Below are 23,393 nucleotides of genomic sequence, written 5' to 3' on the forward strand. Positions count from 1 at the left end.
AGCTCAGCAAGCGTGATGAGAATTTGATAGAAGAAATTGACGGGCACATTATTTATCTGTTAGATGCCAAACTATACGTGGCAACCTGTGGTCCATTGCTTTCTTTCTTATGTAAATGGTCGGTTGGACTCCAGCATCTAGCTTCTCTTTCAACTAGCACATCATCTAGTTTCCATATAATGTTTGTCCTCTGAAATCAAAGAGAGTTTCCTCTTTCAAAACCTTCATACAAACTTGGAACTGTTTACAGAATTGAGGAAATTAAGCACTACCCCTTCAGATAGAGCAGCTCTCTTTACTTGATTGAAGCGATCATCAAACTTATGGGGTAAGCCTGTGTCTAGTATTTCCTGTTCTTCTACAAAAAGTTAGGGCATGTCAATTTTCAAGCTTTACCTTAATATCACGTATTTCTAATTAAAGCCAAGTTAAAGAGATTTTACTATAGCTAGTTATATCTCATTCTCAGTGTGTTTGTACATGATTTTTAAATGCTTATACTTGCAATTTCATGATTTCCTTTTTCTCTTTTACCCCCTTCTTTGAGTTGCTGGATTAAAAAAAGAGGATTACTTTTATGATGATTTTTTTTCTTTTGTAGATATAACAACGATTATGACTTAATCCTAAACTGCAACTTATTTGAGATTGAGACGTTGTTGTATAAGTGAGCAGAAAAAGCTTTTAGGGTATTAATTGGTTTTACTTCTTGTCTATACTAAATTATATGTACTTTTATTTGTTTTTGTCTTGGAGTATCAAACAGAAATCACGGAGCTAGCATACTGAACAAAGAAACTTTAGTCTGAGTAACAAAACCACAGAGATATTACAGGAAAAAAGGAGTAAGCAATTTACCTTTTTGTTCAGAAGATCATATCCCTAGGGAAACTGTTTTCCCCTCAATTATGAGAAACATTATAAGATGATTACAAGAGAAGTAAACAAGCAAGAGGGAGATCCAAATAAAGATGGCAATAAGAGCACTCCAAATAATAAGGCTTCTTCTTCATCTAATTCAACAACATCATGGACAAGACTAAAAGATCCAAGAATTGTTCGTGTTTCGCGAGCTTTTGGAGGAAAAGATAGGCACAGTAAAGTTTGCACTGTAAGAGGGCTAAGAGATCGACGAGTAAGGCTTTCGGTTCCAACTGCTATTCAATTATATGATCTTCAAGACAGATTAGGGCTTAATCAACCTAGCAAAGTTGTTGATTGGTTGCTTAATGCAGCTAAGCATGAAATTGATGAATTGCCTCCATTGCAAATTCCACCGGGGAGTTTGAACCCAAATCTTTATTCTATGTTAGGAATTGGAGGTTCTCAAATTAATAAAGAGGTCGGTCTTAAGAACACGAGTAGTACCAGCATCAATTGGGATGTTCCATTGGAACCATCAAATAATGTTGCTTTACCATATAATTCTAATTTCTTGAAATGGGATCCTTCAAATTTATCCCTAGCTCATTCAGAAAATCATCATAATGTGACTTCATCATCTCATCAACATGAAGATATTCACAACTTCAATGTAATGTCTATGCCAATAGGTTCACAAGTTCTTGTTTATCCACAAGGATTACCACAATCATTTTTCCATCCACATAATATTAATGCTGGAGCATCATCAGATCAGTTTGATCCGAGAGAAATCAACTTTCAAATGTTGAGTTCAGAAAATCCCATGTCAAGTGCTAATTCCTTTAGACATTCTATTGACTCCACTAACCAATCTCATGTAAGACCTTTCCATTTTCTACCATCTCAAAATAGTGAAGGAAGGGAGCCTAACGAGGATAGGGAGTTTCATAATTCCAATTGAGATTGTTGTTGATGATCCTTTCTGTTGAAGACAGTATTAAGTATAAAACATAGTGTGCGTCGTCTTTCAGAGCTTGAGCTTTTACATAAAATGATTACATACTTGAGCATAATATCAGAGCAAATAAAGATCAGTGATCAGACAGAGTGATTTTGTTATACTTCGGATGTTTCATTTTTATGAATTAGCTTCATTAAGCTGCGGGCTATTCAAGACTAGAGGTATGTGACTCATTGCCTGAACAGTTCCATACCGGCATTATAAAATAACAAATATGGGTTCTTTTTTAAATTCTGCTGATAATTCCTATATATGAAATCCATTGGTATAATACCCATGAATGGAAATCTCCATGTTTGAGATCACTTGTTTTATTTCAATGTACACCAAGATCAGAGTTGTATTCTTATGTTATATTATAGCGTTGTAAGGATAGAAGGCAATATATATATCTTTTTGGCATCAGGCTATTCCTTGGTTAAGTTGCTATGGATTCATCGAGCTTTTTCTGAATGCACAATAATGCTAGCAAGGAGCCCTAATTAATTAGATGGAAGCTAATGATGGCTTTTTCTTCCTTGTTTTCTTTTTACAATTTCGGCATGTTTTTCATCTATAAAATTATGATTTAAGGTATATATATACAGATAATATATAGTGCAAATCTTTGCATTATTGGTGTAATTTAACTGGTTATATATGGTAATTGCTCTATTTGCCAAATTACCTTGTTAGACTTGTTATTAATTTTTTTTTTGTAGGCCACTTGATAGTTTTTCTATAAAAAGAAAATTATACATGTTAGTGAATAGAACTTAAACTCTAAAATTATCTCAATTTTAGAACAATGATGAATGTGGTAAAGTACAGGGAGGATCTTGCATACTACATTTTATGGGTTCATCGAACTGATTAGCTTTTGCTCAAACCTTAGTTATATATTAAAAAAATTACTAAATAAGTATAAATCATAGATTTGGAACCCAATAAATCAAATGAGATGGGTTAGAACCCCCAACTAAAACTCATAATGCTCTGTGTTGCCTAGGAGAAGAAAAAAAAGACGAAAGATAGGAGTAGATTTAGTAGAAGATGGAAGGGGTGCCGTTGTTGAAAGAGACAAGTGAGAGATGGAGATTTGAGGCAATTGTTGGAGTTTCCTTGGGATCCAACAAAAAATATGTTGTAAGGAGGAGTTAATCCTAAGCTAAAAATGAAAAAAGATAGTTTGTGGTCCTTATAAATCATGAAAAGGAGATGACGAACTCAAGACATGTGGTACAAAAGATAATTAGGGTTTTGGAAGCTTTTTTGATCTTTTTATCTCTGTGTACGAAATAGGAAAAATAAAAGGACCACATGCATGCAATGCTTTATAGGCGGGTCCCCAGTAGGAAACTTGCATTATAAATTTAACCAATCTACTTTTAGGGTTTAGTCTTCTCCCACTTTTTTTTTAAATCTCACTTTAAATTTTGATATTTTATACAGCTGAATTTTATATATTTTTCTTTGTCTTTTTTGCTCGTCGATCAGCAATCATGTCAACACATAATTCCTTAGTCATTACAATCTCATACATATAATAATCTCTCTTTTTTTTTTTTGGCCATCTGATCCCTTTTCTTTCTTCTTCTTATGTTGCTTCTCCAGAACATATCATCTTTTTAAGAAAATTAGATAATGTCAACTAATTGCTAAGTATTAGTATTATTTTGCCTACCTAACCCTAAAATCTCGTTTCAACGTGTAATAATATATACAATATTCTTAATCTATTTAAACATTATAAGTAGAAATTTATTACTAGCATGCAGCTTTTCTTTTGAGCCTCAGTCTATGATTAAATGTCCAAGTATAGAATCTAATGTTAGTTAATTAATGCTCGGAGTAGAGAAGTACACACAACAAGAACAAATCCAATCTAGTGTAATACCACAAAAGGTCTGAGAAGGATTGTATGTAAGCAGATTTCTAAATTATTGTTGACAAATTACCCTAAAGTTGAGGGGTAATTGGGAGTCTAAATATATTAATCTGCTATTTGATATCTTTCATCTTTGAAAATTGATAAACTAAAAGTCCACGCGGCACATCAGCTTAAAAAATGCTTAATTTGATATAATTTTTCGTGGATTATCTAATTATTGTAAATGAATTCTTAGGTAATCAGTGCAATATAATTTTTTAATCGGTGCAATTTTACTTGCCTTATTTTCAGGTTTAATTGCTTTTCATGAAGTAATCTGAGAGTATAAAATAAACCCTAATTTCTCTATTATTCCGTGAATTCCAAAGGAAATGCAATAATTACAGCACATCTACAGGTAAGACTGACATAAGTACCCTTTACTTATTTAGCGGAGTAGTTGATAGAAAAAGTTAATTAAGGCAGTCGGCGAGTTATTCCAGCTAAATTAAACTTTTAAGCCTGCAGTAATTAGAAGTGTAAATTAACATGCTGTCTAAAGAAAATCTCTGTGATTAAATATCACTAGCTATTTGTTTTCTGTGGACATACATGGTTAATTGTTGCTAGAATTCCTACTGCATTTGTTCTAACAGTTTTAGATCTTTCTTTAGTGCCAGACATATTCAAGTACTCTTTTCTACTTTTTCCTAGACGTGAAATCAAAGGACCCCGTTCAAGTCTAACCGTCGTGAGCGTATATAGGTTGGGTTGGCTCAGATTTTTCAATTATCAAACCAAACCAATGATGTCGGGTTTTTAAATTTATAAACCAAACCAAACCAACAAAGTCGGATTTTTCAATCAAAGCTTTTCCTCGGGTTTTTCAGATTTTTTCGGGTTTTCGGGTTTTTTTCCGGTAAAGTCTTCATAGCATAAAATATGTAACTTGTGCTCCAAATATTTCTTAAGTCCTAGTAAAATACAACTATATAATGTGTTTTTCAAGAAACTAACACAATAATATGAGATAAGTCATAGCATTATACTAAAATATTCAATAATAAAGATAAAATAATAAAATTACATAAAATAAATATTGCTAATTAATAAGCCATAATAAAAATTAACATAATCTAAAAATACTATATAGGTCATGCTAAAATAAGTATAGCTAATAAGTACTAATATTAATTACATAACTAAACACTAAAGAAAAAGATAAACTAAGTTATGCATTTTCATTATAAACCAATGTAAAACTAAAATAATTATCCAACACTATCGTCATTCCTAGTATTAAATTGAATTTCTTTTGTTAGCATTAGTATTGATTTGAACTTTGTTTGAGTTACTACATTTATGGCTATAAAATTTATTTACCATTCAAGAATGTTAAGTCTAAACTTGAAATAATATGTTAAAAGATAAAACTGTGAAAAAGTTTAAGAAATATTTATAAATTACATTACAATAAATATTTATATGTATAAAATATTTTAAAAAGTTATATAAATGTACTATCGGGTTGGTTTGGTTTCGGTTTGACTTTTTTTTAGTTAAAACCAAACCAAACCAATTATGGTCGGGTTTTATTTTACAATACCAAACTACATCGGGTTTTTTTCGGTTTAATTTGGATTATCGGTTTGGTACTGTTTATTGATTTTCTTTGTACACCCCGACTAACCGTCCTATTTTGTAGCACATACGAGTAATTTGATACATACAAATATATAAAAGGCCTTTATATTTCATTTCGAGGAGGAAACTAACATATGGAAGTATCTATGTGATTAATGTTAATTCTATAATGTTAGGAAAACTGCTCTAGACAGCACCAATGAGTTTAAACGAAAATTAGCAACAAAAAAAAAGAATATATATATATATATATATATATATATATATATATATATATATATATATATATATATATATATATATATATATAAAGGAAAAAAAGGTTCTTTAGTAATTTTTATACAAAATAGTTTAATTTCTCTAGACTAGACTATATTATACAAAAATTATACTATCAAATCACTTTGAGTAGTGATTGGAAAAACAAGACAAGTAACCTTTTACAAGACATGTTAAACAAGACTCATAATTAGTCTGAGTAGTAACATGTTAAGTGATTTTGATTGTGCTCAAATTCATTTAGACTATCAACACATATAAGATAAATACTTTTATTAATGTGAAATCGGGCATGCATAGCCATGTAGCCCAATCTACAGCTAGAAATGTCACTATATAAGATATGCACAGAACTAGGCAATCCTAGAAATATTTTGCTCACAAATTTAACGGGTAAAAATCAGCTACCTACTTCTTGCAATAGAAAATGATCTAGTTTATTTTCTTTAACTATTATAATGGGGGAAATTTAGTAAAAGAGTCTATACGGTGCGGACGGAATTATGGTACTACATGAGAGGGTAGATATGCAATTGCCTAACCTGCTTCTTTCGGACTGAAACTAATCAACTATAATGTCTATTCCTTGTTGAGAATATAAAGACTTAATCTCAATTAGCAAATTATGATTCTCAGATTCATCACAAGATTTAGGGTGTGTTTGGTACGAAGGAAAATATTTTCATGAAAATGAGTGGTTTTATCACTTATTTTTCCTTGTTTGGTTGGTGAGTGAAAAAATATTTTCGGAAAATATTTTCTAATGTTTGGTTAGGGAGTAGAAAATATTTTTTAGAAAAATAATTTTTATGCTACTCTCCTCACCCCCCTTCTCCCAAGTCCCCATATTTCTTGTGCTCTAACCCCACTCCACCCCCACCCCCACCCAAAAAAAAAATACCCAACATTTTCAGGACTCTATTTTTTTCAAGATTTAATTATTCTTCTAAAAATTCACACAAAACCAAAGGAACTAATGTGTTATTTTACTTTTTTACGCAAAAATAACATTAAAATTTACGCTCCATAACCAAAAAAAATACTCTTTTTTTAGTTGAAAAGAAAGTACTCTTTCTACAACATGAAAATAAAATACTTATTTTGTTGAAATAAAATAAAATACTTTTTCTAGATCATGAAAAGAAAATACTCATTTTGTTGAAATGAAAGAAAATACTTTTTACTACATCATTTTGTTTAAATGAAAAAAAATACTTTTTACTATATTTTGTTGAAATCAAAGAAATTTTTTTTCTACATCATGAAAAGAGAGTACTTCTTTTGTTAAAATAAAAAACTGTATTTTTTGTATATCATGAAAAGAAAGTACTCGTGTGTTGAAATGGAAAAAAAAAAAAGATACTCTATCTATAACATGAAAAAAAAAGTATTATTAATAACATTTCTATTTAGGGTGGGAGTTGGGAGTGGGGGTGTGTGGGTGGGGGTAAGTAGGGTGGAGGGTGGGTTGGTGGGGATGAGGAATAGGGTGGGAAAAGTTGAAAAACAGTTTGGAAAATATTTTCCCTTCTCGTGATAGGGAAAATTTCAAAATATTTAAGCCAACCAAACATGAAAATATTGAAAAATATTTTCATTCGTACCAATCACCAGGTGTGTGTGTGTGTGTGTGTGTGTGTGTGTGTGTGTGTGTGTGTGTGTGTATATATAGGCGGGTTATAATGATTCAACTGAACCATTGTGTAGGTTATGACCATTTCAATATTTGCTTGGATTAAAATAATCTGCAGGTCAATTTGAGCAAAAGAGTTAACCCAATCAGCTCCATGTCGAACTTAAAATTATTTTAATTTGCTTATTTTTATAAAACTAGTATTTGGGTACGCGCAGTAATCAGCATTTCTTTATCAGGATACATCAAATAAACCAACACTCCAAAATTTTATTTTTTCAATGCTTTGATAAGTTTTCATATATATGAGTCAATTTATGCTACTTATGCCGCTCAAATAAGCCCAAGTTTTTAGATGTGCTAATTTGAATTACGCTCAAAATAACCGACCAACTCGTTCAACCCTCCCAAGTTTAATTTGATGTATTGTTTTTTGGGGCATTATCACTTTTAGCCCGCGTAAGAAACTATTTACATCTGGTAGCCGTAAAAGTATATAAAACTTATATAATTTTTGTATATACCATACAAAATGTATTATATATATATAAATTTTATATATTTTTTGGGCTATTATTTTTACAACGGCTATACAATGTCATTTTTCCGTTGTTTTATCATGTGGCCAGACTCTGGTTCCTGGGAGCCTTCGGATCAACAAAAAATGAAATTAGAAAAACATCGTAACCTGTTTTTATGGTCAGTATGACCAGCCTCATGCGGCAGTTAGGACATAAACTGTGCCATTTCCTTTAACTATTGCACCCATTCTTTCAATTATATAGTAGCTTTGCAAGTTTTTTTGCAAACTAGATGTCCAACATATATATGTTAGAGGTGCCTATATGCTCAATTGATGCAGCATATACATATGTATCTCTGGCCAGAAAATTAGAGACCAATTATTTCCTTAACTTCCTTCCCCCGCTTTAAAAACTGAGTTCAGCACTTAGATCCTGATGCACAATTAAAATGCTTAACCCCCTTAAGGGCAACGTAAAAAACAATTAGAAAACGAAAGTCCCAAAAAACTGGGTATGTTGTGCATTATTTAGCTCCCGGCGAGGATCGAACTCGCGACCTTTCGCTTACGAAGCGAACGCACTACCACTATGCTACGGAAGCTGGAACGCTAGCTCCGTTTCATTAGTTAAATTACATTTTCAAATTTCAATTTAATTCCATGGTTTTGATTATAATTTGACCTCTATTTTAATTCCGTTGTTTTACTATAAATTTACTCATATAGTACTTCTTTTCCTAATCCAATATAGACTGGTGTGAAAATAGTAGAGACTAAATTTTGTTGTCATATATAAGAAAAGTTGTCTTGATATATCTTATCCTTGTACTAAACTAGGACTTGCATTAGTTAATTCTCTATCATACACGATGTTTTAAAAGACGTGAGCGTAAGGCGAGATATTTTGCATATGCCTCAGCGAAGCGTAAGCTCCGAGGCACGGGGCGTAAGCCCCATAAATATTTAATTTTTAATATTTTATAAAATAATATAATTACAATAAATATTTATAATCAGGTAAAATTGCATAAACAAAGAAGAATGATATATATATATATATATATATATATATATATATTATAGATTGTTTTGACTAATTTTTTGTGGGGATGAAACTTCATCCTCACAAAAAACTAGTCAAAACAATCTATTATACGCTACTTAGAAGCTCAAGTAACTTGAGTCGAAAAAAATAAAGTTTTCCACATGGAGGAACAAAAAGGATGACTAACCTTCAATTTGAACTTTGAACTTGCTGCTATGAAGAAGAATGAAGTTCTCTTTGTATTTGTAAAATAAAAATTGAATATTCGTTGCTTTTGGGAGATATTAGCAGCGGACAAGATAAAGAATTGGGAAAGACCATGAATTGGGGCTTCAATCAATAAAAAAATATCTTGAATTTTAAATTTAATACATTTCAATTCCTTTTTAAAACTTTTGAGTAATTACCAAGCTCAATTTTGAAAATATGGGTATTATATGAAGTACTTATTCAAAAAAAATTTATTTTAATTTGAAAAATTCTTTGGGGCTTATGCCTCACTAAAAACACTCGCCCCGAATGCCTGGGCGTACGCCCCGAATTGCTGGGCGTACGCCTCTTGAGACTCTCGCGCCCACACCATCGCCCCGGAGCATTTTTGGTGCGCCACGTCCCAGGACTCGCCCCGAAAACGCCTTTTAAAATACTGATCATACATACTCGGCTCTTTCGTAGGTGTAGGACTCTAATCCCGTAATGATTAATTCCTGCACGTAAATGTTCGCAACCAAGGAAACAAACTATCGCTTTCAGAGAAATAAGCGAATGAAAGACTTGCCGGAGAAAGAAATATGTAAGACTCGAGTACTTAAAAATATTAATTTTTTGTTGTTAAATATTACCCAAAATAATTTTCAAGTTAAAATTGATTAACATTGACTCCTAAAGTTAAATTAACTAAACTTACTAGGGGGCATTGTATGGGTCAAAAATCGCTCTTTATAATATTTGAGGCAAGATAATACTAAAAAAAATAATTCTCGAGTCGTCGATAGTCGAGATGGGCCAAGAAGTAGAAAGATCCGCAGACTAAGGGACGATGAGAGTCGTGGTCGAGATGTCAACAAGGATCGAGGTCGAGGTTGGATATTGATGATAGGAGCTGTAATTTGTCAGGATAGGACATTAAAAGGGAATATTCTCGTGGATATTCTCTACTCTTGTACTATTAGGGTTTCTTAGGAACATATCCCATATATATAGAAAAAGAGACAATGATGAGGGCATGTAATATTCACTTGTAAGAACTCACTTTGACAAAAAGATTCTTTCTCTCTTGCTAAGATACAAATATCACATTTTCACTAAGATTCTTGTTTATACTATCCCATACATTTCCATCAAATCCGAGAATAACTCGAATATTCAAGGATTTGTCTATCATTTATCATTGTCACGAGGAACATCCATCTATTTCATCCTTTATTGGGTGAATCATTCCTCCTATTTACTTAAATGTCATTTATTGATATTCATTGCTATTGAATGCTACATTATTGCTCATGTTTTTAGAACAGTTATTGCATGTTGTGTTACTATTTGACCAAACCCATATATTGTTTATTGCATCCCTGAAAGTTTCATCTAGAAATATTATTGTTAACTAAGTTTAGCCCCTAATTACATAAATTTAATTATTTGAACCAAGATACATATTTTTTTGTCAAATAATTTAGCGCCGTCTGTGGGAATTTCTTAGTTAAAACTTTTAGTTTCTTCTAGATCTACAACTAGCACGGGTCACTAACGTAAAACAAAAGAAGAAAAAACAAGATCTCCTTTCTTTGTGTACACAAATCCCTACATGGCAGGTAACCGAAAAGAAATGACGAGAATAATAAATGACCTCCCAACCAACTTTATGAACGTCATCAATGAAAGTTGTGAAATGGCATACGAAGGCGCGACGCCCAGTGCCTCCCCTAGGCGAGATGGGTCATCGCCCCTCACTGCAGCATCATAAAATCTCATGGTAAGGGAGCCTCCACATCTGTGGGGGAAGAAACGCCCCTAGCTGTAAAAAAGCTCCTCGAAGCGTGGCTAACTGACACGCTAACCAGCATCCCCAACAAGCCCGCTCGGGATACGACTACAGAAAATGCAAGGACTTGCACGATACAACAAACGGATGAGCAGTGCAACCAGCCTTTTCCTCCAACTATAGGTATTACTCACAATGCCATTGATGTGCAGGTGACAATGCCCTTGCAGCCATTCCGAAAAGGATGGAAGAAATGGAGAATGAAAACAAAGCGCTCCGGGATCAAATGAAAGAACACCAAGAAAGGGTCAATAAAATACCGGGCGCCCCTAAGCTGCTGCCGAAAAGGGATGCTGGCCAGTTTGTCAAACAACCATACAGTGATGACGCAGCTCCACATGCTATACCAAAAACCTTTAAAATGATGCCCTACCTCAGGATATATGACAGTACAACCTACCCTGAAGATCATGTGACTCATTACGTCACCGCCGTAAAAGGCAACGACCTCGCCAAAGAACATGTGTCTTCCATCTTGCTGAAGATATTCGGCGAAACTCTCACATAAGGGGCATTAATCTGGTATTCTTAGCTACCAACACGCTCCATAGAAACCTTTGAAGAAATGGTCGACATGTTTGTAGCAGCCCGCGCCGGAGCTAAGAAGGTCGAGGCGAGAGTGAACGAAATATTTACTATTAAACAATCTCTAGGAGAGGGATTGGGGGACTTCCACAATGCTTATTGTGCCGAGGTCCGTGCTGATGAGGACGACCTCAATGGGATAAACCACCGACTAACCTCAGTACAAGCGGAATTAAGAAGGATCGAAGAGACAATTCTAGAAGAGGTCATCTAATTACGCAACCTAACAGAGAACGACATCAACCATATATCAAAACGGTTGTCGCCCCCTCCCGCCGCTACGAAGAAGGTCCATCCAGACCAAAGATGGGAACCTGTCGAAACGACAAAAGTATGCCCCCTATAATCTGCTCACAATTTTTGTGTATCACCTATAGAAATAGTCTACGCCGTGAAGAAGCTCGAGCCACAAGTGAAGTGGCCGCTAAAGATGAGATCGGACCCTAACACCAGAAAATCTGACGTCCTTTGTGAGTTCCACCAGGAACGAGGGCACAAGACTGAAGAATGCATCACCCTAAGGCAAGAAGTCGTTAATATGCTACGACAAGGACACCTTAAAGAGCTTTTAAGCGATAAGGGAAGAACCAATTTCGCAAGAGTATGCGAATATCAAGGGCTGCCTAATCCACCCTCACCAGATCGTACCATTAACATGATCATCAGCGATGATGCCTCTATCAACAATGTGAAGTTCACCACCTACAAACTCAAGGGATTTATCAACCGCGAACGGTACGATAAACTTGAAGAAAGTATCATCTTCGACAAGTCAAACATCGATGATTTGTCTTTTCCTCATAATGACGCCCTCGTTATTACTCTGTGAATGTTAGATTCTGATGTTAAACACATTATAATAGATGACGGGAGTAGCGCATGCATTATCCATCGCCGAGTACTTACCCAAATAAAACTTGAGGATAAGATAATATTGCACTGCATCACGTTAACTGGTTTTAACAATGCAGTTGAATGGACGTCCGGGGAAATTACACTCCTCGTTTTGGCCGGCGGTGGACTCTGGAAACAACATTCCACATCATGTACCAAGACACCGCGTACAACGCCATAGTGGGACAACCGTGGATACACCCCATGAAGGTCGTCCCCTACAGCTTATACCAATTCGTCAAATTCCCAACTCCATGGGGAATATTCAGCATACAAGGGGAGCAATGTACGTCCCAGGAATGCTACTGCATTGCTTTAGATAACACATCCACCCAACAAAGAAAAAGAGGCATAACAATCAGCAGGGTCGAAATCGGGGTATGAAGAGATCAGGGAAGGCATCAAAGATCCTGACATAGTCAAAGTCGGAGGATCGAACATAGAGGATCTCGACCCTATTCAATTAGACCTCAACAAAAATAGCAAGAAGGCCAATATCAGTTGCAAACTTTAGGACCCAAGTAAATTTAGTCAATTCTAAAAAGCTAACGCATATTTGTTTACTTTCACCATGAAGATATGTCGGGCATCCCAAAGGAAATCACCACATACAAATTAAATGTCGACCGCTTCCACCCCCCGGTGAGGTAGGTCAGGCGTAAATTCAACTCCGCAATCAATGACGCAGTGCGCGAGAAAGTGGAAAAATTGTTAGAAAATAGTTCCATCAGGGAGTCGAAGTACGCATTCATTCTCGCTGCCTCACATCGACCAACTTATTGATGCAACGGCCGAGCATGAGCTACTAAGCTTCTTGGACGCTTACTCAGGCTATAATCAGATCCCCATGGAAGAGGAAGATAAGGAAAAACCATGTTCATCACCCACCAAGGAACGTACTGCTACAGGGTCATGCCCTTCGGACTAAAGAACACGGGGCAACTTATCAGAGGTTGGTGACAAGGATGTTCAAGGATCAACTCGGTAAAATAATAGAAGTATATATATACGACATACTGGTCAAGTCCAAAAGAGGAGAAGATTACATTGACCATCAGAAAGAAACTTTCGACATATTTAGACGGTACGGAATGAAACTAAACCCAAAGAAGTGTGAGTTCGACGTCGCCTTAGGAAAGTTCCTAGGTTTCCTCGTATTACAGCGAGGGATCGAGATCAAACTTAACCAAATCAAAGCCATTGAGGTGATCTCCGAACTCTTGACCACCAAAAAATATGTTCAAAGGTTGATTGGCCGCATCGCCGCCCTATCAAGGTTCATCTCACGGTGCCATAAATTCTTTGGCATACTTAAGAAAGATAATGGACTCTAATGGACTTCAGAGTGCGTCCAAGGATCTGTGAGAACTAAAGGCATACCTATCATCACCGCCCTTGCTTTCGAAACCCGAACTTGGGGAAGAGCTCCTCGTTTATCTAGCCGTATCCGAGGTAGCATTAAATGCAGTCTTGATCCGCAAAAACAAAGGTACGCAATCTACCATCTATTACATTAGCAAAATGACTCACGAAAGCAAATGACTCTGGCCTTATTCGTAGCTTCTTTAGCCTTAGTCGTAGCTTCACAGAAGCTTAGACCATATTTCCAATGTCACCCCTTCTCGGTCGTCACGACATTTCCCTTAAGAAGTATTTTACATAAAACTGAGTTATCGGGAAGGCTGGACAAATGGGCCATCGAGCTAAGCGAGCATGATATCACGTACGAGCCACGAACGGCGATAAAGTCGCAAGTGCTCCCTGACTTCGTCGCCGACTTCAGCGCAAAAATAATGACTCAAGTCGAGAGGGAAGCCGTTCAAACTTCCCTCCAAACACAAGACTAGCCGCAGCCACCAAAAGCATCATGGCAGGAGATAAAAACGTGGTCCATCTACTCAACTCATCCCTAGACCAAGTCGAGGTAAGAACCATTAACTTAACTTGGGACTAGCGCAATCGTATTATCGCATACTTGCAAGACGGAACACTCTCGGGCAATAGAAAAGAGGCCAAGAAACTAAGAATGCAAGCAGCTCGATACAATATTCTCCACAACGACCTGTACAATAGAACTTACGGTGGCTCTCTAGCGAAGTGCCTGGGCCCAAACCAAACTCGACGCGTCCTTGAAGAAATCCACAAAGGTCATTGCAGGGCTCATTCCGGCAATCGAGCATTGGTCAGATGCCTCATACGGGCGGGATGTTACTGGCCCACCATGAAAAAGGAGGCCACAGATTTCTTGAAAAGATGCGAGCATTGCCAGAAGTATGCCCCAATAATTAACCAAGCAGGCGAAAACCTCCACTAGGTCACCTCACCTTGGCCGTTCATCAAATGGGGAATGGACATCGTGGGCCCCCTTCCGGCAGGGTGAGGTAGTGTACGAATCCTTTTGGTTTTAACTAACTATTTCTCTAAGTGGGTGGAAGCAGGAGAATTCACACAAATATGGGAACAAGAAGTAATCACCTTTATATGGAGAAATATCATATGTCGGTTCGACCTTCCCAAAGAAATCAGTTGTGACATAGACCCTAATTCACGAAAAAGAAAACCACCAAATTTTTCGAGAAATGGCATATCAAAAGAATACTCTCAACGTCGTACCACCCCGCTGGAAATGGGCAAGCAGAGTCCTCCAACAAATCGATACTAAACATCATGAAAAAGAAACTTGAGGACGCTAAGGGACTGTGGCCGGAAGTACTACCAAAAGTATTGCGGGCATACCAAAAAACTCCGAAAACAAGCGTAGGAGAGACGCCCTGCTCTTTGGTCTACGGGAATGAGTCAGTATTACCAATCGAGGTAAGAGAGCCTAGTCTAAGGTACTCCGATGATAGCAGTGCAAGCAACGACAAGAGCAGAAGGCAAGAACTCGACGAAGTTGACGAACGAAGAGATATGGCCTATATAAGAATGATCGCCCAAAAACAGCAAGCAGAACGCTATTATAACAAGAAAGTAAAGTTCAGGCAGCTCAAAATCAGGGATTACGTATTGAAAGCTAAAACTCAAGCCAACAAAGATCTCAGGGGAGGCAAGCTGGGAATAAATTGGGACGGTCCGTACGAAATCACAGCAAAAGCAAATAAAGGATCATTTCAACTAGAAACAATAAAAGGAAAGCTACTACCAAACAACTAGAATATCAACCACCTCAAATACTTCAACTTCTAAAAGAAAAAACGCCCCCAAGTCGTACTCTTTTTCCCTCACTCGAGTTTTATCCCGATTGAATTTTCTCAAGAAGGTTTTTAACGAGGGGACGAAGGGAACACTCCAAGTTAAAGTATGCGAAGGCAAGGCCGTGATCACTATTTCATTGCTCGACCTCTCATAACTCTCCAAATCGACCAATGAATGGATTAGATAGACTGGGACTAGGATTGGAACGCCAGCCAATGCCTAAAAATTTGTAATTGTTTCCAAGTATGTAACAATAGCAACAATGTCAAGGCAATAAACTTTACACTTATCAGCATATCTTCCTTAAACTCGGGTTATATTCGACTTCGCTCAAACTAACACCTACCGGCCCTCGGCCATAATTAAATACAAGTTACGTTTGACCTCGCTCGAACCAACACCTATCGGCCCTCGGCCTTAATTAAATACAGGTTACATTCGACCTTGCTCGAACTAACACCTATCGGCCCTCAACCATAATTAAATATAAATTACGTTCTACCTCGCTCGAACTAACACCTATTGACCCTCAGTCATAATTAAATACAGGTTACGTCCGACCTCGCTCGAACTAACACCTATCGGACCTCGGCCATAACTAAATATAGGTTACGTTCGATCTTACTCGAACTAAAACCTATCGGCCCTCGTCCATAATTAAATACAGGTTACGTTCGAACTCGCTCGAACTAACACCTATCGGCCTTCGGCCATAATTAAATACAGGTTACGTTCGACCTCGCTCGAACCAACACCTATTGGCACTCGGCCATAATTAAACTTAGGTTATGTTCGACCTCATTCGAACAAACACCTATTAGTTCCCGACCGCGATTTAGCGAAGAGTCACCACCAAACAAGTCGACGACCTTGGCCATGTCTCAACGCACACAAAAAAAGAAAAAGAGCAAAGCAACCAAACAACAGAAGCAAAAGACATACAAGCAAAGAAAATAAACCACAGGAAAGGAAACAGATGCAGAGAACAACCTTGGCATTTCATACTTAAACATTTTCTTTACAAAGGCTCGTGAAGACGCCGACAATAATACACAAGTTCACAAAAAAGAAGAAGAAAAACTACGGATCACCACCGTTGTGACCCCCTGCACCTTCACCACCCTGACCATCGATGCCCAGGCCGTCTTGATCCCCTTCATCACCGACACCTTTGCCCTCAGGGTATGCAGCATCATACCAAACATTCTCCTCAAGCATATCCACTCCCTCGTCATCGTCGGCCTCAGCCATGGCAGGATCATATCCATAAGTAATCCGAGCCTCATGGGCCTTAACACGAACAACGTCAAGGGCGGCCGTTGAAACAGAACCCGCCTTTTACAAATCTCAAAACATGTCCAGATGAGCCTCAGGATGAATCCATTCTTCATATAGGTCCCGAGAAATGTTGGGAATTCCGAAGTACGAGAAGAAGACAGTTGTGCAAGCAGTTGGGCCTTCTAAACTTCTAAAACGGCCACCCGATCATAGAGGAAGGAATTTTCTTTCTCCAACTCTCCGATACTCTCCTCTAGTAGATCCTCTTTTACCTTCGCTGTGGACTGATCAATCTCTCTCTCAGCCCGTAGAGTCATATTCGCCAACTCTAACATCTTTGATTTCCTCCAAGCCTCAAAACGAGAAGACTCCGCCTTCTCAAGATCGCTCTGCTTCTCGGCAACTTCACCATTAAGGACCTCCATCTGAAGCCGACATTCTTCTAATTGCCTGCATAGCTTGACCACTTATGCCTGAAGGTTGCCGCACTAGGCCTCTACGACTCTGCTGACCTCAAGCTCCTCTTCCTTACTACTCAACATCTCTATAAGGATGCTACACTTCTCAATAACTCTCACCAACTCGTCATCCTTCTCCTTCAACTCATCACGAAGGGCCTTGTAGCACCCCAAAAAATTTTAAAGTACTTAGGCCTTATTAAGAAAGTTGGTGTGCGCTAATTATATTATTTTATGTGCAGACGAGGACTATTAATTTAATGGATATTAATTGGATATGATAATAAGTATACGATGCATATTATAAGTGATGTGGGGTCTAAGGAGAGCCCTAAGTCTAAATCAAGTTGGAAATTACATGATGGACTAAAGTTCTAAATGAGTACGCTCAAGACCAAACTTTGGACGAGTATATCTACATATATATAAGGAGTTATATGATGTAAAACCTATCAAATGAAAGATTATCGAGTCTAGTTTCTAATGCTTCAAACCGTTTATCATTTGGACAAGTTATGACCAAATTACCAAAGGCTGGCGGAGGAGTCTACGGATGCGAAGCATCCGAGGCCGCGTTCGAAAGAGAGGCTGGCAGTGAAGTGCTGCCATAGCGTCCAGGTCCGCATCCAAGCTTCAAAGATGAGTGAAGTGGGGATGCGAAGCATCCAGGTCCGCATCCGAAACCCAAAAATTTGGGCCTATAAATACAAGGTTGGGGGAGGGGAGTATTTTGAGTATTTGGGGGTTAGGGTTCTTGAGGTGAAGGGGAGATTTTGAGCTCAAATCAAGTCCAATCAACCAAGGTAAGTTGTTAATGATGTTTTGGGTTGATTATTACTCAATATACATGAGTTCTAACATCATTCTTGCATCCAACCTCCAAATACTCATTCTTGCATCCAAATATATTGGGTTGATTATTACCCAATATACATGAGTTCTAACATCATTCTTGCATACAAATACTAGATTTCTTCATCAAATCCTTAAGAACACAAAAATCACCAAAGTTATAATTTTTCAAGATTTATCTACTAGAGGTAATTCCAATGCTTCAAACTCGTTTATTATGAGTAGTTAGAAGTATTTGAAGCATTTGTTACAAGTTTTAATGGTTGAAAGATTGGATTATAAAACTCTAGTTCATGGCATGAATAGTACTTTTGATAAAATAAAAGAGAAGATGAATGGTAATCTTGACGATGAAATTTATGAATACAATAAACCTATGGAAATAATTGTTAGCAAAATATGGAAGTGATCAACTAAGTAATCACCTGAATTGTATATTTTGCAAATATTGATTATGGAAGACGATGAATAGTAACTTGGTGGCAATGGACAATTGATGTAGTATCATTAATAACTCCGAATGGGTATTAAAACATAAGAATGAAGTTAAATAGTCTAGCATATAAAACTATTTGGCGATTTGAGTTGTTGGAGGCTTGTAACCAACTTGTGAGCCATATATTGATGTTGATCAATATCTTAGGTCATATTTTGATGTAATTAGGATATCTAATTGTAGATATCGATTTGTTTGTGATATTGAGCATTTTAATCAACATTGGAATTATGGAGGGGGATTGAAAGCTTGTGAATGTTAATAAAGCGAAAGCGAGGTAAGTTGATTAAAACTTACTCTTCTTGAGGGACTTTCTCTAAAAGCATGTTTGGAGTTAATACTTAAGTTGTTTGCAAATGTGCTTTCGTGCTTGTGGGGACAAACAAGTACGGATGTCTCCATGTACTAGAATATTATGTTGCATATGTAGTGTCATGCCGTTTTATATAATTTTATTTTAAATTTTGTTGGCAAAGTGACACTCAACGTAAATGTTATAAATTTTTATCAAAACTTACGTATTGACAAGAGTATACATATTTGAGTGCTAAAGATAAGTTTTCATGGAAAGTATTTCTTTTGAAAATTGACAAATAGAATAGCACTTGTGGTATCTTTTAAAGATTGGTGTTAAATTGCTAAAGGCTTTAACATGTAAAAGGTTATTTATTTAAATTTTGTTTAAAGGATTTAGATTTTCTATAAATGCTCTGATTTGATAAAAATAGACCATTTGAGGCTACTATGCTATGAATCTATTTTGAAGTTTCAAATATTTTGGGAGTTACTTGTGTTCACCGAGATTGACATCGGATATATCATGTTTGTTGTCATGAAACTACACGTGCCAGTGTAAGCGTAAATGGCCACTTTTTGGTATAGACTACGGAAGAGTGCTCTCCCGAGAGAGAGTACTATTTTGTGCTATTATTAGCATGGCTGAGTCGATTCGTACGGCACTACAATGAGACGACCTGAGCAAGTAGGGTATATGATACTTGCCGCTAGGTACATAACCTAGTTGACCTTCTAGTGTCGGTGATGATATAGTACTCCCAGTGAAAGGTAAGGATGATTTTCTTATGTGTAGGCCTAAGGAGCCGAAAGTGATTTCGATGACTTCAAGCAAATGGAATGATTCTGTACGATTTTATCCAAAATCTTGGATTGATGTAAATGTTTTAAAAGTTTATATTGTGGGTTATATTTCACTTGATTGTTATTTAAAATAACAAGGGTCATGAATTGATAAAATTTCTTATTGTTTTATATCAAATATTGGTGCATTGTTTTTATAAAGTTTGTCCCAAGAACTTGAGTTAAAGAGAGTCTATGACACTTATTGAGTACCGTTGTGGTGTACTCAGCCCTTAGGCCCCCCCTCCAGGGCCATGCTTACTTTACATGCTTCAGGATGATGTATGATACTTGGCATGTGGTCAGGCCAGGATGATTCTCTTTCCGAGGTATTATGAAGCACCACTTTTATTTCGTGGTAGCTATCTTGTTCTTCCTTATTTTATTTTGTTGGAACTACTCCAACTGTTGGTTCTATTCTTTGGTATAGAGGCTCCATAGATAGTTGTGAGAAGATTATAATAACGGGGTTGTACACGACATACATGAAAGTATATTTATTTTACTTAGTCTCATTGTTATTATCATGAAAGACATCATGTGTGATTTTGAATTGGAAAATATTTTATCATTTAACTTGAAAATGTATATGATTTTCAAGGAGCTTCCGCAGTTAAATTGGTCTTCATGCATATGATTTGGGTGCATCACATGGTTTGGTTCGCTCGGGTCGGGTAGTGTGCTGGGTGCCGGTCACGTGGATTTTGGGTTGTGATAGGCCTGCAAATTTTCGTCCTCACCAAACTGCCTGCGAAACTTCGATAATTGCCACAGTACTCGAAATATTTTCTTTTCAACCTTACAAATATTTCCGAGTGCTTCTCCTCCCTTCGGGCACTTTCAATCTCCAAAATCACAGTTTGCAAACACGAAACAAAAAAAAGAAGTAAAGCAAACATGAAAACGCCCCTACTAACAAAGGAAAAAAGAGAGGGACAAAATAATAAACACTCTCCTTGAGAGCAAGACCATCTATACTTCTCGACAAGGTGACATCGTCTAATTCTAGAAGGATCTTACCCTCTATGTCGGAGCAAAGAGAGCTGAGGGCAGGTACCATGTTCTCTGTGTTCTTAAGCAAGTCGCGGTCCATAGGGATCGCAATGGTCCTTGTAGACCCCTCCAGCCTTACCTCCAGTTGGGTAAAACCCTCATCCATCATCTTCAGGTCATCTGCGTCAACGTCCGACCCCGACTCATCACCTTCCTCGGACACATCCTTACCTCTCTCGTTGGTTGGCATAAAAGTATCAGTGACCGGCTGAGAAGTCGATGCCTCCTCTCGTCTTGAAGTATCGAGAATGTCGGCAATCGATCCCTCCACCTCTACCGCCATAAAAGGCATATCCACTTCGGCTTCCTCAAACCTCGGATTCCCGGACTCTGGCTTGATGTCATCCCTAATGATAATGGCCACTGCCTCGCATAGTGAAAAATCACCTACCACTGAGTCAACGGCCCGGACAACCCCGTTACTGGCATCCACTGATCTTCTCTTACGAGGCATCAAGTCCCTATCGCCTGACAATGATTCCTCTTCTTCATCTATGAGACGTTACAAAGGAGAAATCGAAGGCTCTATGGCCGAAGTCTCTGCGGCTAAATAATGAACAGATACCGGAGCAGAAACATGAGGGACCGATGAGTGAGCAGAATTAACTGCATCCATAGAAGGGGCGGTAGCCAAAGATGCAACAGCTTTCCTCTTACAGAACGCGAGTGCGGGAGCTCTAGACCTCCTTGAAGATCCCATGGTCGAAGCTGAGAAGAATACGAGGAGAGAGGAAAGTCAACAAAAATGAACAAAAGAAAAATAAACCCAAGATGCCAATAATAAGAGGAACTTACCAGTCGAGATAGAAGCAGGTTCACACCTCTTCAAGAAACCCGACCACTCGCGAATCCCTACAATATGAGGAAGAAGTCTACCAACCCAATCAGAAATGTCGGTGACCGAAGAAGGAGGCATAGTCTTGGCTACACAAGTAAGGGACATAAAGTCAAAACCCATGGTCGGGCACAAGGAAAAAACACCGTCGATATTGGCCACCATGTCTTCGGTCTTGACGAAAAAAAAGTTGAACCAGAATTGGCGGTTGGCCTTGTCATCCATCTTCACCACCAAACATTTACCCCCTCAATGGAAAATATTTACCATCGTCCCCCAATAAAAACTAGGAGCAAAGAGATGTATCAAATGTCGAAGCGTCAGTTCGACCTCGGCCAGCTCGGCACATTTGGTGAGCATCCGGATAAGTTTGTAAACATAAGGCGCGAGCCAAGCAAGGCAAATGCCATAATAACGACATAATTCCTACGCCAATGGGAGAAGAGGAAGAAGAGTGTAGCCAGCTTGGAACGGGTAGCCAAAAAAGACACAGTACCAGGACGGTGAGTCATCACGGCGTTCCACCCCGCCAGAATCAACTCAACATGATTGGGAATATTGAATTTAGCCCTGAGCTCTTCCAATTCTTTCACCGTCATCACTGACCGGAAAGCCCCAGGTTCGGCGTCAGGGGACTTGGTGAAATCAGACAGGGAATCAGGGTTGCGTGGAATTATCTCTTCCACCAACGGAAGGCTCCGTCGTCAGCGGTGGCAGGAACACCCTCCTCATAAGGAGGATACGCCACTGCCAAGGGGGAACATAACTCCCCTCGCCGGACTCAGAAGGTATGTTAGACATCGTTTTCAATAAGAGAATAGGGTTTCGAAAGAAGAAGAAGAAGAAGAAGAAGAAGAAGAAGAAGAAGAAGAAGAAGAAGAAGAAGAAGAACGAAGAACAGGATAAGCCTCAGAAATAGAAGAAAATGAGTGCTCTACAAAGTGAATAAGGCAAGCTGGTGGTAGCGGAGAAGAAGGAGTTTGAAAAGTTCCAAAATCGGAAAAGCTCCCCTTATTTATAAGTTTGAGAGGCACCCGAATCGAAACCTTATGGGACATAATTAGCACGAAACTCGAACCGACAGAGCCAATCAAGAACTCCACTCGAATCGATGCAATGCATAGGGAAAAGGCGTCATTATGACGCACGTGGCTGTTCATTTCTTCAGGTATCTGAATCATACAATTCTGAGGAGCATTTGTAGGTGGCTGTTTAAGTCCGCCCCAAATAACGTTCCAGACTTCCGAGGTGAAAAAGGACTTTTATCCCTTAAGTATGCTAATGGTCAACATCAGTAATAAAGTAAATTTCTTTTTCTTTTTTCATAAAAATATTGTACTTTTAATATTATAACTCAATATTTTCTAAAAAAATTACATAAACCTAAATTACTAAAAAGTGGGGTCTCCAAACTTAAGGGGCTAAAGCCCTTGCTTCACCCGCTTGGGCCTATAGCCGCCTCTAGTATAAGACTATAAATTATGTCGGAGGCTATGTGTTATTTTATACGAGATAAATATGAAATAAGAATGGAAATATTAATAATACATGGATGAAAATAACTAAAATAACAAGACTGAACATCATAATAAGTGGAGTAACTTTTATTTTGTTTGAAAAGTAAATACATATTGTTAAATATACTAATTTCTAATACATCAAACCAAACATCTAACCGAATTAATTAATATCTGAATTATAATCTTACACT

General features: G+C 37.5%; 2 protein-coding genes and 1 non-coding gene across 5 annotated transcripts; 2 read left to right on the forward strand and 1 right to left on the reverse strand.

The window, feature by feature from the left end:
• Positions 1 to 139: 139 nt before the first annotated feature.
• Positions 140 to 4,342, forward strand: LOC107763082 (transcription factor TCP13-like). 3 transcript variants are annotated; one of them, XR_012701349.1, is made up of 3 exons: positions 140 to 328; positions 767 to 2,046; positions 4,047 to 4,342. XR_012701349.1 is itself a non-coding variant. In XM_016581502.2 (2 exons), the coding sequence occupies exon 2, from the start codon at positions 926 to 928 to the stop codon at positions 1,823 to 1,825; it is 900 nt and encodes a 299-aa protein (XP_016436988.1). In that variant the 5' UTR covers positions 140 to 328; positions 767 to 925; the 3' UTR covers positions 1,826 to 2,287. The 3 variants fall into 3 exon arrangements, 2 of the variants coding, with proteins under 2 accessions (XP_016436988.1, XP_016436989.1); XM_016581502.2 differs by lacking the exon at positions 4,047 to 4,342 and having other exon boundaries at positions 767 to 2,287; XM_016581503.2 differs by lacking the exon at positions 4,047 to 4,342 and having other exon boundaries at positions 185 to 328; positions 757 to 2,287.
• A 4,001-nt stretch (positions 4,343 to 8,343) lies between these two features.
• Positions 8,344 to 8,415, reverse strand: TRNAT-CGU (transfer RNA threonine (anticodon CGU)). The gene has a single exon. It is a non-coding gene; the product is annotated as a tRNA-Thr (tRNA).
• Positions 8,416 to 11,914: 3,499 nt separating this feature from the next.
• On the forward strand, positions 11,915 to 12,313 carry LOC142171998 (uncharacterized). The gene has a single exon (XM_075235747.1). The coding sequence runs from the start codon at positions 11,915 to 11,917 to the stop codon at positions 12,311 to 12,313; it is 399 nt and encodes a 132-aa protein (XP_075091848.1).
• Positions 12,314 to 23,393: the final 11,080 nt, after the last annotated feature.

Source organism: Nicotiana tabacum, chromosome 17, assembly GCF_000715075.1.
Source record: "Nicotiana tabacum cultivar K326 chromosome 17, ASM71507v2, whole genome shotgun sequence".
Lineage (NCBI taxonomy): Eukaryota > Viridiplantae > Streptophyta > Magnoliopsida > Solanales > Solanaceae > Nicotiana > Nicotiana tabacum.

Coding starts and splice junctions, on each gene's coding strand:
- LOC107763082 (XM_016581502.2), top strand. CDS start 926: ATGATTACAAGAGAAGTAAACAAGCAAGAGGGAGATCCAAATAAAGAT.
- LOC142171998 (XM_075235747.1), top strand. CDS start 11,915: ATGAGATCGGACCCTAACACCAGAAAATCTGACGTCCTTTGTGAGTTC.